Genomic DNA, 15038 nt, shown 5'->3' with positions numbered 1-15038 from the left:
GATTGCTGTGTGGAGAATATACTGTAACAGGGCAAGATCGGTTAGGAAGTTACTGCTTTTAATGCAAGTAAGAAATGAAGATGGATTGAACAGGGTCAGTAGCAAGGGCGATGGAGTGGCAAGATTTGGTATACATTTTAAAGGTAGAGTAGCCAGAATGTCAAGAGAGTGCTTACCTCAGATCATTTCCTTTTCTCTTTCTCTGTTTTGGATTCTAGTGATATTTATCCCTTCTTAGCTTTGAGACCCCTTGTTCACCCCACTCCTCCAAAATAATGCAAGCAATTCACTAGACCCCCTACCTAATGTTTGAGGGTCTTATTTATGTATCACCAGTCAATCTCAGACATTTTTGTATCAAAAGATTTAATGCCTAACGTATCTTATTGTTAAGTAAATTTTGTTATACGCTAAATCACTGAAAACTAGTAATCTACTTATGATTAATTCTATAAACCAGAATATTTGATTAATCACTCTCCACTCCTGACTAATCTGAATAACATACTATGCTACTTCTAGCTTTTATGTTTCTTAGGGTTAAGACTCACTACTCAGCTAATTGCTTGATGGCTACAATAATACTTTATATAGTCGGGGGTCCACATTTCTTTTTGATAATTATTAAGATCTTGAAATGGAAAAAGAAAAACCTAATATATAAATCTGACAAATTTCTGAGTCAGACACACAAAATAGAAGAAAACTTAAAAGAGACAGACCACTAGTTGATATCTAAGTCCCTTCTAGAGCAACTCAGGCATGTAGCCATCTCCCATGTTCGAATACCTTCAGTGACAGGAAGTAACTAGGTCTCTGGCAGCCCATTCATCTTTGAACAGCTCACCAATTCAGGCCCCTTTCAGACTGATGGGCTGAAATCTTATTTGCTATTCCACAGATGTTACTCTTAGTTTCACAGTTAAACGCTAAGGTTTGTGTGAGCCAGGACCATATGTGGCAGATAAGTGAGCCAGGCCACAGGATAACCTGCTTCAAGTGTGCCTTCCTCTATTGCACAGACCGAAAAACTAAAAACTACATTTCCAGACTTTCTTGCAACTGAAGTTCTAGATTTGACTTAGTTTCTGCCAACCATAACCATTACATAAAACCTGAATTCAAACTGAAATTGGGAGAGGGGCAAGGTAAAAGGCACCCATGTTTGGTGGTATGAGTCAGAGCAAAGGAAGCATAATTCTGGGCTCAGCAGCTCTAGCAGCAGCTTCCTGATTATGACAGGAGCACTGGCTCCCTTTGTTGCAAAGCAATATTTGTAGGGGACTTTTAAAAGAACTCTTGTCAGAAATGGTTGACTGAGAGAAGAGCTCTTTGATTAGCCTGAAAATTCAACAACTGAGAAGTTTCCATGGAATGTCAAAGTGAAAACTGAATGATGAACTACCAACAAGCCCTTATGGAGTAAATACAGAATAAATAATAGGAAGTAGAGCACAGCAGTGAGCGAGAGTACTCACTCTGTTACTACGTGATTTTGAGCCAGTTTTATAATCTCTAGGTTTCATATTTCTAATTTTTTGTGGGTTTTTTTTTTTTTTTTTTTTTGAGTAACACAAGCAGGAAAGTGTTAAACCGAAAAGTACAGTCTTGATATACGAGAGCAGGTGAGCTCAAGAGTGAGAGCTGCAACAAATCATTACAATTCATAAATAAAGAAACCGAAATTCTCTTTACTTGGTATTAAGTAGGTACCTTGTCAATATGGAAAGAAAATTCTTAATAGTTAATTCCTGGAACAACCAAGTGATATATATTTTTTTAAATGTTTATTTCTTTCCCATATTATTTTGAAGATTTTGGTCCACATTTGATTCCTATGTTCATCAGGCCAAGGAACATTTCTAATCGTTGATAAGCCCCAAACACACACGTAAACTACCCAGCACAACAATCTTCTTTCTCCTAGAGCATATCTCCAATCCAAATCTGCCATTGCCAACCACTTACCTACCAAGTAACCTGAGTAGCCTTACTCGTTATTTTACACCCATCTATGGAGAACTTCTCTGCATCAAGATTATCTCTGCTCTCCTAAATAAATGGAAAGAGGGTGGAAGAAACCTACAATATACTTTAATGTACTTCAGCAAAGACAACTAGTCCTTGTCTCAATTTTTTGTAACAGAGCCCAATTTTATTCCTGGTAACAATAAATCATATGAAAGAATTATAGTTTCCAGTCTCCTTGTAGCTAGGAGTGGACATATGTAAACGTGATGTGAGCCTGGCCTATAACAAACTCTCCTATATACTTCCCTATGCTCTTTCCCCTTTCTAGCTGAAAGAGGTGGACCACAGCCAACTTGGAGGCCACGTCCTGGAAGACAGCAGAGCCTCCATCAGTCTAGGTTCCCTGTTGACCACATGGAAGCGTGCTACTCCTGCAAACCAAAACAACTGCCTCAGACTATTATGCGTTTGAAGCATTATACAATTTTGGGTTTATTTGTTACATTAGCAACCATTATCCTAAGATAGTCATTAAAAGGGTAAATTTCCTGGAATTTAGTCATACAGGCACCTTAAGTCCAACAAATTTAATATACTGCAAAGAAAGCTAGGCATCAAAACTCTTGATATTATAAAAAATTATTTAAAGGCTTTCTGCATTTTCAATTGTAATTTAACTTTCCAGATATTTATATTTTAACAATCTTATGAGATTACAGTTCTGAAAGTAATCTGTGGTTTAACAGAAAACATTTTTTTGGAAGAAAAGTAATCTGTACACATAGGCTTTCCAACTAGTTTCTTGGTTAAGTAACATACAGAAGTTAAAGGCCGATTAAGACTTACCAGTGAAGTACAAGAAGCAGGATGATTATAAGGGTACCACCACACTGTTTTATAGATATTGATGTACTGAATAAACAGAGCAACCAGCAGGTAGATGAAAAAGAGAAATTCAAAGAGCAGGCTTCCATCCACAGGCAAATCAGGAATTTGGCAATGACGAACAGGACCTGGGGTGATTAAGGCTGTGATAGGTGGGACCGGAAGGCCAATAGCACTACCATTCCTGAAAGAGAAAACTACGGTTAACTCAGATGGTGATAATCTTTCAGTATTATAGAGCATAAAGGGCCCCTGCTTCCCTCTCCACTTACTGCTTAACTGTTGGCCTTCCCTCAAGACTCTGTCCTAGGATCTCCTGCTCTTGTCTTCTCCCTCTCCACACACTCTCTTAGTGATCGAACATGGGGCCATGGCTTCCATTACCTCTAACATGCTGAAAACCACAATCTGAGTTTCAGACCCATGTTATCAAGCTGTCTACTGGACACTGCTGTGTTCTTCCTCCTACAATCCTGACCCTAGTTCATGGCCCACTCAGTAGCTGCCAAAATCAGAAAAATGGGAGTCATATTAGAACTTTCCTCTGCCTCTCCATATCCAATCACTCCCTAGATCTTAAATATTCCACTTTGTAAAGGTTTTTCCACACTGCACCCTCCTCTCTAAACCCACTGCCTTAGTTCAAGCAGTTACCATTTTTCACCTAAACTACTGAAGTAATCTCCCTAGAATTAACTCCATCAAATTCTCCAACCTGCCTTCAGAGATCTAAAGTGAAACTAATAGTGCTACTGTCTTGCCTAAAACCCTTTAATAACTCCCTACTGCCAACAGGATAACATCCAGAAATTTTTAGTATGTCCTATGAGGCTCTTGGCTTAACAGATTAGTCCCATCTCTTGTCACTCCTCCACATGCAACCTATAGAATATCCATGCTGTTTGCTATCTGTGAATATATATGCTATTCTTTTGTATATACTATGCCTTCCACCAGCAATACCACTCAAAACCACCTTCCTTAACCCCTCACTTACACATTTACTGACAAATCCTTCAAGACTTTTAAAATGATCAAGCATATCCTCCATGAAGCTTACTGACTCACTCAATCTAAACCAATTCATCTCACCCCTGTGCTCCCATTATACCTGAATTATACCTTTATTATTGTACTTTTCATTACTGTTACATAATTTCTTGTATATATCTATGTTTTGTCTATCAGATCATAATTAAGGATAGAGACTGTACTTTTCCTACTTCAATTCACATATATACCTTTATGTTGAAAAGACAGCAGACTAATGTGGTCACAAAAGAGAGATATCTTAAATACAAATTAAAATAGAGAGATTTTACTCCCCATCTTCTGGCTGTTCTTTCTTCCAGGCTTTTTTTTATAGGTCAGAAAAAGCGGGGCTATCTAAAATGGTAAGATGGGGTGGATAGGGAATAAACCTGCCCACTGTTTATAAACCTGGGAATAGTTACAGATATCTAAGGGTCTACTGTTTCAGAACAAGAAAAAGAGGCTTGGTTCGGTTATTTCCAAAGCAGATTCCAAAGAAGGAACAATATCAGCATTACCATTCTACTCTAAGATTTCCAAATATAGAATTGTAGCATTAGTATGTGACATTTATAGTACTTTAAGTGACTCATGGAACTATGAACTCTGCTCATTCTAAACATTTAAGAATACCATGGCAGAGGGGCGCCTGGGTGGCTCAGTCAGTTGAGCATCCGACTCTTGATCTCAGGTCTTGATCTCAGGGTTGTGAATTCAAACCCCATGTTGGGCTCCACGCTGCGTGAGGAGCCTACTTTAAAAAAAAAAAAAAAAAAGAATACAATGGCAGAATCTCAGAAAAGCTGGAAGCTAGAAGGGAAGAACAGGGTTGGGTGGGGAGATGGTGGGAAAAAAACTAAAAATTTCTTCCTCTTATTTCCAAAGAATACTCCAATAGAACAAGCTTACCAAGGAGTAGGTTGTGAACTACCAATAGGTCTCACAACCACACCTGCTTAACCATAAATCAATCATTAACATATCAGAGCCCGCTGATCTGTTCTGGGACATGGGCCACTGCACAATTCCAGGAGCTATCACGCACATAGAATACAACGTGAAAGGTGCTCTGTGGAGTCATACAAGTCAGTGGATCTGAATGTAGGGGATTAATGCCAATAGCTAATCTATTCCCTCTCCCCAGTTAAGCATGAGATAAGGAAATACAAAATTCTGATGAAAAGTTGTAAGGTTAGGAGCCTCTACTCTAGAACAAACTGAAAATTCTTATACCTCTTCAGTCAAAAATACATGAAGGGAGAAAGCATGCTAATTATGTTATTATTTAAAGGTTAAAAAGGTTTTTATAGAATTTTTCCCAAGTAAAGCAAACTAATGTGCTTCTGCCATTAACAAAGTCAATGAAATGCTGGGGTTCAAGAAATATTCAAAAAAAAGTGCAGAAGATCTACATTTATGATACTTTATACAGCCTTGGCTATTATACTTCAAGCCAAAAAACAAAGGGACAAAGATCAAATAAAATGATGCAGAGCATCTGAGGGGAAAAGGAACATTTTCTTTTAATTTGAAAGCTTAACAGATAAGGTCAAAGTTCTTAAAACCAAAAAAAATAGACAGCTAAAATAAACAGACTTGGTCTATACATCTCAGAAAATTAGTTAGAGGGGCACCTGGGTGGCTCAGGTGGTTAAGCAACTGCCTTCGGCTCAGGTCATGATCCCAGGACCCTGGGATCGAGCCCCACATCTTGTTCCTTGCTCAGTGGGGAGCCTGCTTCTCCCTCTCCCTCTACTTGCTACTCCTCCTGCTTGTGCTCTCTGTCTGCCAAATAAATAAATAAAAATTCTTAAAAAAAAAAGAAAATTAGTTAGGATTATGATCTGATAGACAAAACATAGATATATACAAGAATTTATTATTTAGGAAAAATAAAAGTATTTCTCTAACAGGATATAAAAATAGATGCAAAAAAAAAGCAAAATGGCACAAATACATTTGAGATACAATGTGGGATAATCCTGGTCTATCTAGGCCTAGACCAGGACTATCTACAGTCTTTGTAGAAAGTAACTTTAAAGGTTAGTCTTTGTGAAAGTAGTCTTTGAGAAAGTGACTTTATATCCTTGAGCCTCAGTTTCTTCACCTATAATACAAGAATTGGAATAGATTCTCTTTAAAGAATTCTTTTCAATGTTAACATAGAATATTCTCTTTCAAAACTGTGCTATAGGTCCCCAAGATCGTGCCCAGGCTTAAAGTTCACTAGGAAGATTCACAGGACCTGGCATACAGTTGTGTTCATTACAGCAAAAGGAGAGAAATCATAATCAGCAGAGGTAATAGGTACATGGAGCAAAGTTTGGAGGAAACCAGGTGCAAACTTCCAAGAATCCTTTTCAGTGGAGTCATACAGGACCCACTTAAATCCTTCAGCAACTCCCTGTGACAACACACGTGAAAAGTTGTCTACCAGAAAGCCTCATTAGAGACTCTGCACCCAAGGTCTTTACCAAGGTTTTGGCTAAGCATGTGGATCAAGAAAGATTCAAAGGAATAAAAAAGAATTAGGAGGGATGGAGAAAGCAGTGATCATTTGGACATGCTCAGGTCATATTATTAACAAAGTATATGCAAGGACAAAACAAAGAAAAAAAATCATTTAGTCCTTCTCAAATAAGATTCTCCCTCAACTAAAAGCTCTCTAGGAAACTCAGAAATTCACAGCATATCCTCCTGCTTTAGAAGGCAATCATCTAAGCACATTATCCTGTGAACAAATCCCTGCTCCCCATAGGAAAAAAAAAAAAAGAACAGGGAACTATGGATTTCAATCTTTACTGTGTCACCAAACTAGCTTTCTGTCATTCCCAAGTTGACCTTCACCAATCACGCCACAAACATGTACCAAACACGGGCAAATGCTCTCTTCTCCAGCTGACCTATGTCTTGCAGAACCAAATATATCATCCAAAATTATATCACTTAAGCAATTATCTATTTCTCTCTTCAGTACTCTACGGACACTCCAGAAGTTAAGTTCCACCTAGACCTTGTCTTTCTTTGTACATATCCTTCTTAAAACTGTTTTCTAGGCCATCTACTGGTTTTATATTTCCTATAACCCTTCCTAGGTGTTATATAATAACCTATTCTGGGCTTTTTCTTTCCCATCAAGAAACAAATATAGAACCATCTTCTTCCAAAATAACCTCTCTAGGTAAAAGTGTCACAAAATAATCACTCAATAATACTTTTAGTGATTTTTTAAGCCATGAACAACTATGATCTTTCACTTTATTCAAATATGTTAAAAAATGGATTCTTCTTCTTACTACCCCCATTGAATTGCTAAAGAAATATATATTAAAGGGGGAGAGTGGGTGGAGAAGTAGATCAAGGCAACCATGACTGGAACCCTGAAAGCCAGGATAGAAGAGCTACAAAGAAGATAGAGAAAAGAATACATGATCATAGCCACAACCATTCAAGAGCACAGGTATTTTCCAAATGTTCCTAGTTCTTCCTGGTACTCTATTTGCAAACTTGAAGGAAGATTTTGGTTCACTTTTGATTCCTATGTTCACCAGGCCAAGGAAGAAGCATCTAGAAATGTGATTTTCAATTCTTTTTTTTTTTTTAAGATTTTATTTATTTATATGACAGAAGGAGACACAGCGAGAGAGGGAACACAAGCAGGGGGAGTGGGAGAGGGAGAAGCAGGCTTCCCGCCGAGCAGGGAGCCCGATGCGGGGCTCGATCCCAGGACCCTGGGATCATGACCTGAGCTGAAGGCAGACGCTCAATGACTGAGCCACCCAGGCGCCCCTTCAGTTCTTTTTTTACCAGCAGAACACTTCATTTTCCCTCCCCCAAAGGACATTTCACATGATATCCTGATATCTGAACACACAGAGAAGGAGTCAGTCTGATTAAGAAAGGACTTGTAAACCTGAAGCCTGGACTACTAGGCCTCCTCCTCCCTTTGAAGCCCTCCTACAGCAGTCCCTGAAACCCTCCTACTCCTCCGCCATCTTGCTCCTCCCCTCATCCCTGAAACCCTGAGGAGGGATTCCATGGACAGTCTGAGAACATAATTATCTAGGGGAATCCACAAAGGCAAAGTAAAGGAAAATGAACAAACAACTGCCGGAGTTAATACAGAGACAGAGTTAGAATTTTTTAGCTAGCTACAATCCTAGCAAGGCACAGCTATAATTTCCTATTGCAATTTAAAAGAACTAAATCACTAAATTGATGGTATATATTAGTAAAATTAAGGCATGTACTCAAATACAAAACATCCTCTACCTCAAAATCTATGTTATATTTTTTATTTTTAAAAATATAAAGTAATACATTATTGTAGAAATTTTGGAAAATTTAAACTTTTAAAAAGTTACTGCAATTTACTATTTCATTTATTTTCAACATCCTGCTATAAAGCAGATAGTATCACTGTTTTTAAGATGAGGAAATCCAAAAACCAGCAGAGTAAAAAAATAATACTCTAGAGTAAGTTATAAGTACTCTGTATACATACATAAATATAAAATTTGGATTGAAAATTAGGATAATGAGAATCAGAGACTAGAAAAATCCCTTTAAACAGGAATTTCAGGGAAAGCCCCCCTGAAACAACAAGATCAGAATTGATTTTGAGGATTGAGCAGAACTTGGGTTGGAAAGTCAGAAAGAAAGGAGAAGGGCAGGCCAGGAAGAGCGAAGTGCACAAATAACATCAGGAGGGCCTAAAAAGGCGACAATTGTATTGATTGCTAGTAGTACTGAAAACTAGAATCCAAGCAAGAGAAAACTCTATTCAGAAAGGAAGCAAAAATTAGGTGACAAAAATCATCTTGATCAAACACTTGATATAAAGTAAAAGCCATCTCTTTCCACTGCCACATGACTGAAACTCCTCATGAAGTGAGTTATCCTGGCTAAGATTAGAAATAATTCATCCTAACTTTTGAAAATTAGGAACAAAGATAAATTTCCATTAAAAAGACCACATTCTTTATTCTCAGATACAAGTCTTACAATGTTTCGGTTACAACTGACAGTTTATTTAGTCATTTCAAACAATTTTTTGAACAAAATAATTTTTAAGACCCTTGATAGAATACAACTTCTAATTTTAGAATTTCATGTTAACTGTCAGTTTTAATTTGTCCTCCCCCACGCCAAAGAAAGAATGCTAGTAAGTAGTTAAACTACAACATTTCTCTTATACTTTAATTCACGTCTCCCTTCTTTTAATAGCTAAAAAAAAGTGATGACTAGAATTTGGATTATCAGCCATAAGAATGGGACTGCTTTCACTTTGTGGACCCCATATCACAACTTTCCACTCCAAAAGTATTCTGAAATACTAAGCTTTCAATCTTCAAGGGCAGGATCCCCACTTCATTGTCAAGAAATAAGTATTTGAATAGCATGAAGACTGCTATGTTAGTCGTACCGATCACAGGATATTACAAATTATGCATTGTCTTATTTCTTCTTTACCTGTTTCTCAGGCCTGTTCCATTGCCACAGCCCCCACCAACCAAAGTCTGTAAAGACGGTAAAGCTGAACGGCTTAGCTGCTGCCGACTAGGGCCCCTCCTTCCACCGGGCATGTCCGGGAACCAGTCTGCTTCCAGTGCCACCTGTAGTTGCAACCCAGGTTAATGGCTGTCAACCTGTTTCAACTCTGAACAAAAGAAAAGACATTTAAATATCAGTTTACTATTTCTAAATTAGGCAATGTAACAAAACAACAGAAAAACTGAATGAGTAGGCCTCGTAAAACCAGATTTTCAAATAAATGCTCCCCCAGTGTCTATTACCTACTTTATTCTAAGGAAAGGCCTAGTCAGACTCTAATGGGTTAGAAGCCTAAGTTTTGATCTAAGCTTTGTTCAGCGTTAGATAAGTCACAATTTGTGTCTTTTGTCTGTCGACTTGTGTCATATGAATGATATTTCAATCAGGTAGAAGTTAACAAGAAATGCCTAACATATGCATTTCCAACTCATATGTAGTATTTCACAGTAAGCCACTGGAAATACAGGAGAATCAGCACTGTCCAAAATGTTAGGTTTTGTTATCAAGGGATCTGGGCTCTGAGATTACATGTGCCACATATTATCTGACTGTAACTGAGGCATTTAACCTCTGAGTTTGTTTCTTCAAAAGTATTCCTTGTCCTATAGAGGTTGTTGTGAGGACAAGATGGACGAAAATACACCAGTTGGCCTTTAACTCTTTTAAAAGTAAAACTGCTCAAGTGGTAACTCCATATATTAGAGTGAAAATATCAGAAGGAGCTATAGCGGATGCCCACTACAGAAAAACTGGTATGAAATCATTTAGAAATTACTGAAACTGCGGGATTTTTTAAAAGACAAGTAACAGATGAAGACCCTCGCCGAAAGGAGGGTCCGCCCATATGTACGCCAAAACCTGCTTCCTAAACAAAACTTAAAGACTGAAAAACGGCATCCGGGAAAAACCCTGGTTTTCAAATGTTACTGCAGAATGATCCGATGTTCCCTATTCCTAGCAGCCTTTGGCTGTAGACTAAAAAAACGCCAGGTGAGACAAAACATTCAAACCGTCGGATGTAGGGCCTTCTGGTTCTTGCTCAATTAACGAGGGAAATAAAAGTGTGGCGCAAAAAATTGGGATAGAAGAGGCGAGAGGATGAGGTGGTGAAGGCGGATGACAAGAGACCACAAACTTCAACAGGCTGGCCCCTACAAGGGGACAAACGACAAAGCGGTTCCCGCGGCGCAACCCGAAGACCTGAAGCAGGCTGGGACAATCACACAGCGAGGAGGCTCGATAATACTCACGCATGGAGGAGGCCCAGCCGGGGGGGCGGGATCCCTAGGAGAAGGTGGCGGCTTTACAGGCTAGACCCCAGGCAAGAGAATTCCCTCCCTGCGTTGAAGCGCTCCAAACCAGTTGGTTGTCTGCAGGCCGTCCCCGCCCGGAAAGTCGAGAAAAGGTGTCCAGGCTTCGGGCTGCCAGCCCCCGCCCCAGCCCCAGGTCAGTACCAGAGTCAGAGCCAGAGCTAAAGTTAAAGGCAGAGCCCGGCCGGGTCAGCACTCATCCGCAGCCTCCATTACCGCGGAGCTGAGGAGACGTGGCAGCGCACGGAGATGACGTCAGTTCCGCGACTGCCGGCCGCTCCAGCCTCAGGCTGGCGTCCGGAACTACACCCTCGGTTTGGGAGCGGGCTCCCCCACCCGCTCCCGCATGCACCTGCGCAGTGGGACTCCTCTGTTGGCTCTTGGTCCCGCCTTCCCCGCCAGCGCTGGCCAACGTATTTCCTCCCTGGTCGTCTAAGATGCCCTGGCACCATGCTGGCGGGTCTTTGCTATCTCATGGACTCCCCTTAACAACCACATACAAATTATCACCCCAATTTTTACAGATAGGGGAGGTTGGGAGACGTCGCCTACGGTCACGTCACTGCCAGGTAAAGGAGTTCCAAGTCGTGATGTCATGCTTCAGCATCCAGTCGTGCGCCTATTATATGTAAAGGACTGGATGGATGCTGGAGTTAAACAAGTGAATACCACAGGTTGCTCAGTCTATTGAAAGAGACGAGACACCAGGAAAACACAGTAATTACAATATAGTAAATGCAACAAAGTATGCCTAAGGTCCAGAGGTTAGCATGCAATTCACTGTAATTTATTCAGTGTAATAAATTCTCTGGGATAGTGGTGGTGGCAATACCAAGAAAAACTTGTGAGCCTGGAGTTTAAAGCCAAGACTCCAAGAATGATTAGGCTGTTCGTGGGAGAATGGCTTTCTAGTGAAGGAAGTGGCAGATAAAAAGGTAAGATGGTGGGAAACACCATGATGAATTCAGAAACTGCCAATAGTTTAGTATTAGAAGAGTAAAAGTGTCAAGAAGAGCATGTGTTGAGATCTCTGGCTCCAGAGATTTTAAACACCTTGAGAGAATGCCCTTTGTATGTAGTATCACACAGTTATAGATTAGTTAACCTTTATGAGAGTTATTGCCCTGTACTCAAGTTATTGCCATGTACGACAGTAGACTAGTACCTTTACACATTTCATTTACATCTTATATTGCTTTGATATACCATCATTGTTCCTATTTTACAGAGGAAACAAGTTTTTTTAAATAGAAATCTGAGCTTTTTTTTTAAGATTTTATTTATTTATTTGAGAGGGAGAGAATGAGAGACAGAGAACGTGAGAGGGAAGAGGGTCAGAGGGAGAAGCAGACTCCCTGCTGAGCAGGGAGCCTGATGCGGGACTCGATCCCAGAACCCCAGGATCATGACCTGAGCCTCAGGCAGTCACTTAACCAACTGAACCACCCAGGCGCCCCAGAGGCAACAAGTTTTAAGAGAAGCTAAATAACTTGCTGAAAATAACCCAGCTAATAAGTGGCAGAGCCAGAATTTGGAGCAGAATGACCAATATCAAAACTACTAAAGTTAGCTTCTTGCAGAAGCGGCAGCTCCAGAGCAGAGTACCAACTGCGGCGGTCGGCGTCATGGCAGGGCAGGCGTTTAGAAAGTTTCTTCCCCTCTTTGACCGAGTTTTAGTTGAAAGGAGCGCAGCTGAAACTGTAACCAAAGGAGGTATTATGCTTCCAGAAAAATCTCAAGGAAAAGTGTTGCAAGCAACAGTAGTAGCTGTTGGATCGGGCTCTAAAGGAAAGGGTGGAGAGATTCAACCAGTTAGTGTGAAAGTTGGAGATAAAGTTCTTCTCCCAGAATATGGAGGCACCAAAGTAGTTCTAGATGACAAGGATTATTTCTTATTTAGAGATGGTGACATTCTCGGAAAGTATGTGGACTGAAATCATTATTAAAATGGCATGAAGTGAAGCTGCCCATTCCAGTGAAGTGAAATCTTTCATCATGTAAATAATTTTCATGTCTCTCTTTTATAATAAACTAATGGTATCCAAACTAATGATATCCAGTGTCTCTAAAATTCAGTTTTAGTGTACTGATACAAACATTAGTAAATAAAAATGCATAAATGAGTGGTTAAAAAAAAAAAAAACTACTAAAGTTAGTAATATTCCAAATATTCTTAGTACCCTAATATACTACAGAACTTTCATTCATGAATATATAAAACCCGACGTAGATCATTACATATTTCCATAATTTTGTACATTTATTTTCATGCTTGCTCTGCTAACTGCTTCCTAGCTTGCTACATTGAAACTCCTTTGCCGCTTTTCTTTTGGCTCACCAGCATCCTTCATTCATTCAGCAATTATTTATTTAGTGCCTACTGTGTACCAGGCACTGTCTTACTGCACAAGACAGATATGTTCCTGATCTCCTGGAGTTTATATTCTAATGGGAAGCATTTGATAAATAAAATAATTACACATTATAAGTATTATGGAGACAAACAGGGGCTAAGGTAGAAAATAAAGGAGGTTTTGTTTTGAGGGGTTATGTATATGAGGGAATAGTATTTCAGCAGAAACCTGAATGTTGGGAAGGAACCAGAGAGACAAAGATGGGAGGGAAAAATAGTCAAAATAGAAAACAAAATTTATGCAGAAATTCTATGTTGTGCAAGAGCTTGTTATGTTTGAGAAACAACACAAAGCTGTATAGCTAGGTCATCGTGAGCAAAGGAAAATGTGGCATGAAATGAATTTGAAGACACAGGAAGAGCTTAAACATGGAAGATCTTTTAAACCAGAGTGTTTGCAATTTAAATTAGTGGCTGGCATAGGACCCAGAAATCTGTGATTTTCATAGCTCCAGGATTCTGGCACTTATTTACATATGGGACCCACTGGAATAAACCACCTCATCTGTTAAGGAAATGAAACAATTATTGTTGGGGTTCACATGAAGTTCACTAATGTGTACAGGGCCCACTTATCTCCCAACCTCTTTATGTTCTTCCACATAGATAAACATTGTAAAATTGCAGAAAATACTGATTTATTTTCATTTCAAAGACATAACACAAGGTGATTTCCATTTTCTTCTGATTACAGAAAACTTGAATTACAGAAAATAAAAACTCCTTTATTAAAGTTTTAAAAATTATTCTCCACTATATTCATTTTAGACTAACTTTGAAGCCAGGGTTACTGTGGTGTTTGTCTATGTAACACACTGTTTTAGTTATGTGCTTTCAATGAACCATTCATTTTGAAGTACTGCACACCTTCCAGAAGTAGAAGAAATGGATTTCAAGTTTTCATTTGGATTCCTGAGGAAGTCTTGTACAATATAGTGTTGACGATCCATTTTCTCTTCTTGCCTACACACCCAAAGTGAGTGATATAACCCATTCCTAACTGATCAGCATTATTTTATCTTTCACCATTCCTCAGTGTATATCCTAAACCTCCCCTGCCATCAATCTATGCTCTGCCCCCACTTTCTACAAATTATGGCTTCCCCATTTTTAGGGTCTCCAGCACAATATTCCTTAACTGCAATATTTCATTTTCATGTCAGTAGACTCCTCCCACTCCTTTTCCAAATTTCCATCTCATGTTGATCTTTCTCTCCACTGAAACCAATAGCAATTGCATACTGCCTTATGTTGTAAATAATCTCTGGGGAAGTATATTTGTCTTCTCACTAGTTCCAAACTCGAGGACACAGATCTCATCTCGTACTTTCATATATTTCCACAGAGCCTAGGAGGTTACCTTGCACATTTTAGACAGTGAGTAAATACTTGTATGATTACTATATATACCTATGTATAGCTATAAACCTATACTGTCCAGTATAATGTTACCCCACAGGTTTTTCCCATGTCTAATTCACCTCAATTGTTATAAAATCCTATTATAAAGAGATTTGTGCTATATTATTTTCCACCTCTTGGTTTTTGTTTTTATTTGTTTTAAGATTTTATTTATTTATTTGACAGAAACACAGCGAGAGAGGGAACACAAGCAGGGGGAGTAGGAGAGGGAGAATCAGGCTTCCCACAGAGCAGGGAGCCAGATGCGGGGCTGGATCCCAGGACCCTGGGATCATGACCTGAGCCGAAGGCAGACCCTTAACCGACTGAGCCACCCAGGCGCCCCACACCTCTTGGGTTCTTACAGTGCTGTATATATTCAGGTACTCACCAAATCTATACTATTTAATAAGAAGCAGTCTGATGTGCAAACAACTTCTAGCCTACGTTGTTCCAACTTCAGTTTTCTGGCC

At 39.3% G+C, this 15038-nt stretch overlaps 2 protein-coding genes across 2 annotated transcripts in view; one reads left to right on the top strand and one right to left on the bottom strand.

The window, feature by feature from the left end:
* The window catches only part of TMEM39A (transmembrane protein 39A), a 30721-nt gene extending 19736 nt beyond the window's left edge, over positions 1 to 10985 (bottom strand). Inside the window, exons 1-3 of the mRNA XM_027585432.2 lie at positions 10692 to 10985; positions 9361 to 9547; positions 2818 to 3040 (exon numbers count right to left, since the gene is read on the bottom strand). Of these exons, the coding sequence (XP_027441233.1) occupies positions 2818 to 3040; positions 9361 to 9473 (336 nt within the window). The 5' untranslated portion in view covers positions 9474 to 9547; positions 10692 to 10985. The remainder of the gene's footprint in view (positions 1 to 2817; positions 3041 to 9360; positions 9548 to 10691) is intronic.
* A 1325-nt stretch (positions 10986 to 12310) lies between these two features.
* On the top strand, positions 12311 to 12806 carry LOC113918112 (10 kDa heat shock protein, mitochondrial). Its single transcript, XM_035722134.1, has one exon. The coding sequence runs from the start codon at positions 12377 to 12379 to the stop codon at positions 12683 to 12685; it is 309 nt and encodes a 102-aa protein (XP_035578027.1). The 5' UTR covers positions 12311 to 12376; the 3' UTR covers positions 12686 to 12806.
* Positions 12807 to 15038: the final 2232 nt, after the last annotated feature.

Source organism: Zalophus californianus, chromosome 1 (assembly GCF_009762305.2).
Source record: "Zalophus californianus isolate mZalCal1 chromosome 1, mZalCal1.pri.v2, whole genome shotgun sequence".
NCBI lineage: Eukaryota > Metazoa > Chordata > Mammalia > Carnivora > Otariidae > Zalophus > Zalophus californianus.
The sequence above is the reverse complement of the archived record's forward strand: the minus strand, read 5'-3'. Positions and strand labels throughout refer to the sequence as shown.

What these genes read in the sequence shown, in the direction of transcription:
- LOC113918112 (XM_035722134.1), top strand. Translation starts at nt 12,377, where the DNA reads ATGGCAGGGCAGGCGTTTAGAAAGTTTCTTCCCCTCTTTGACCGAGTT.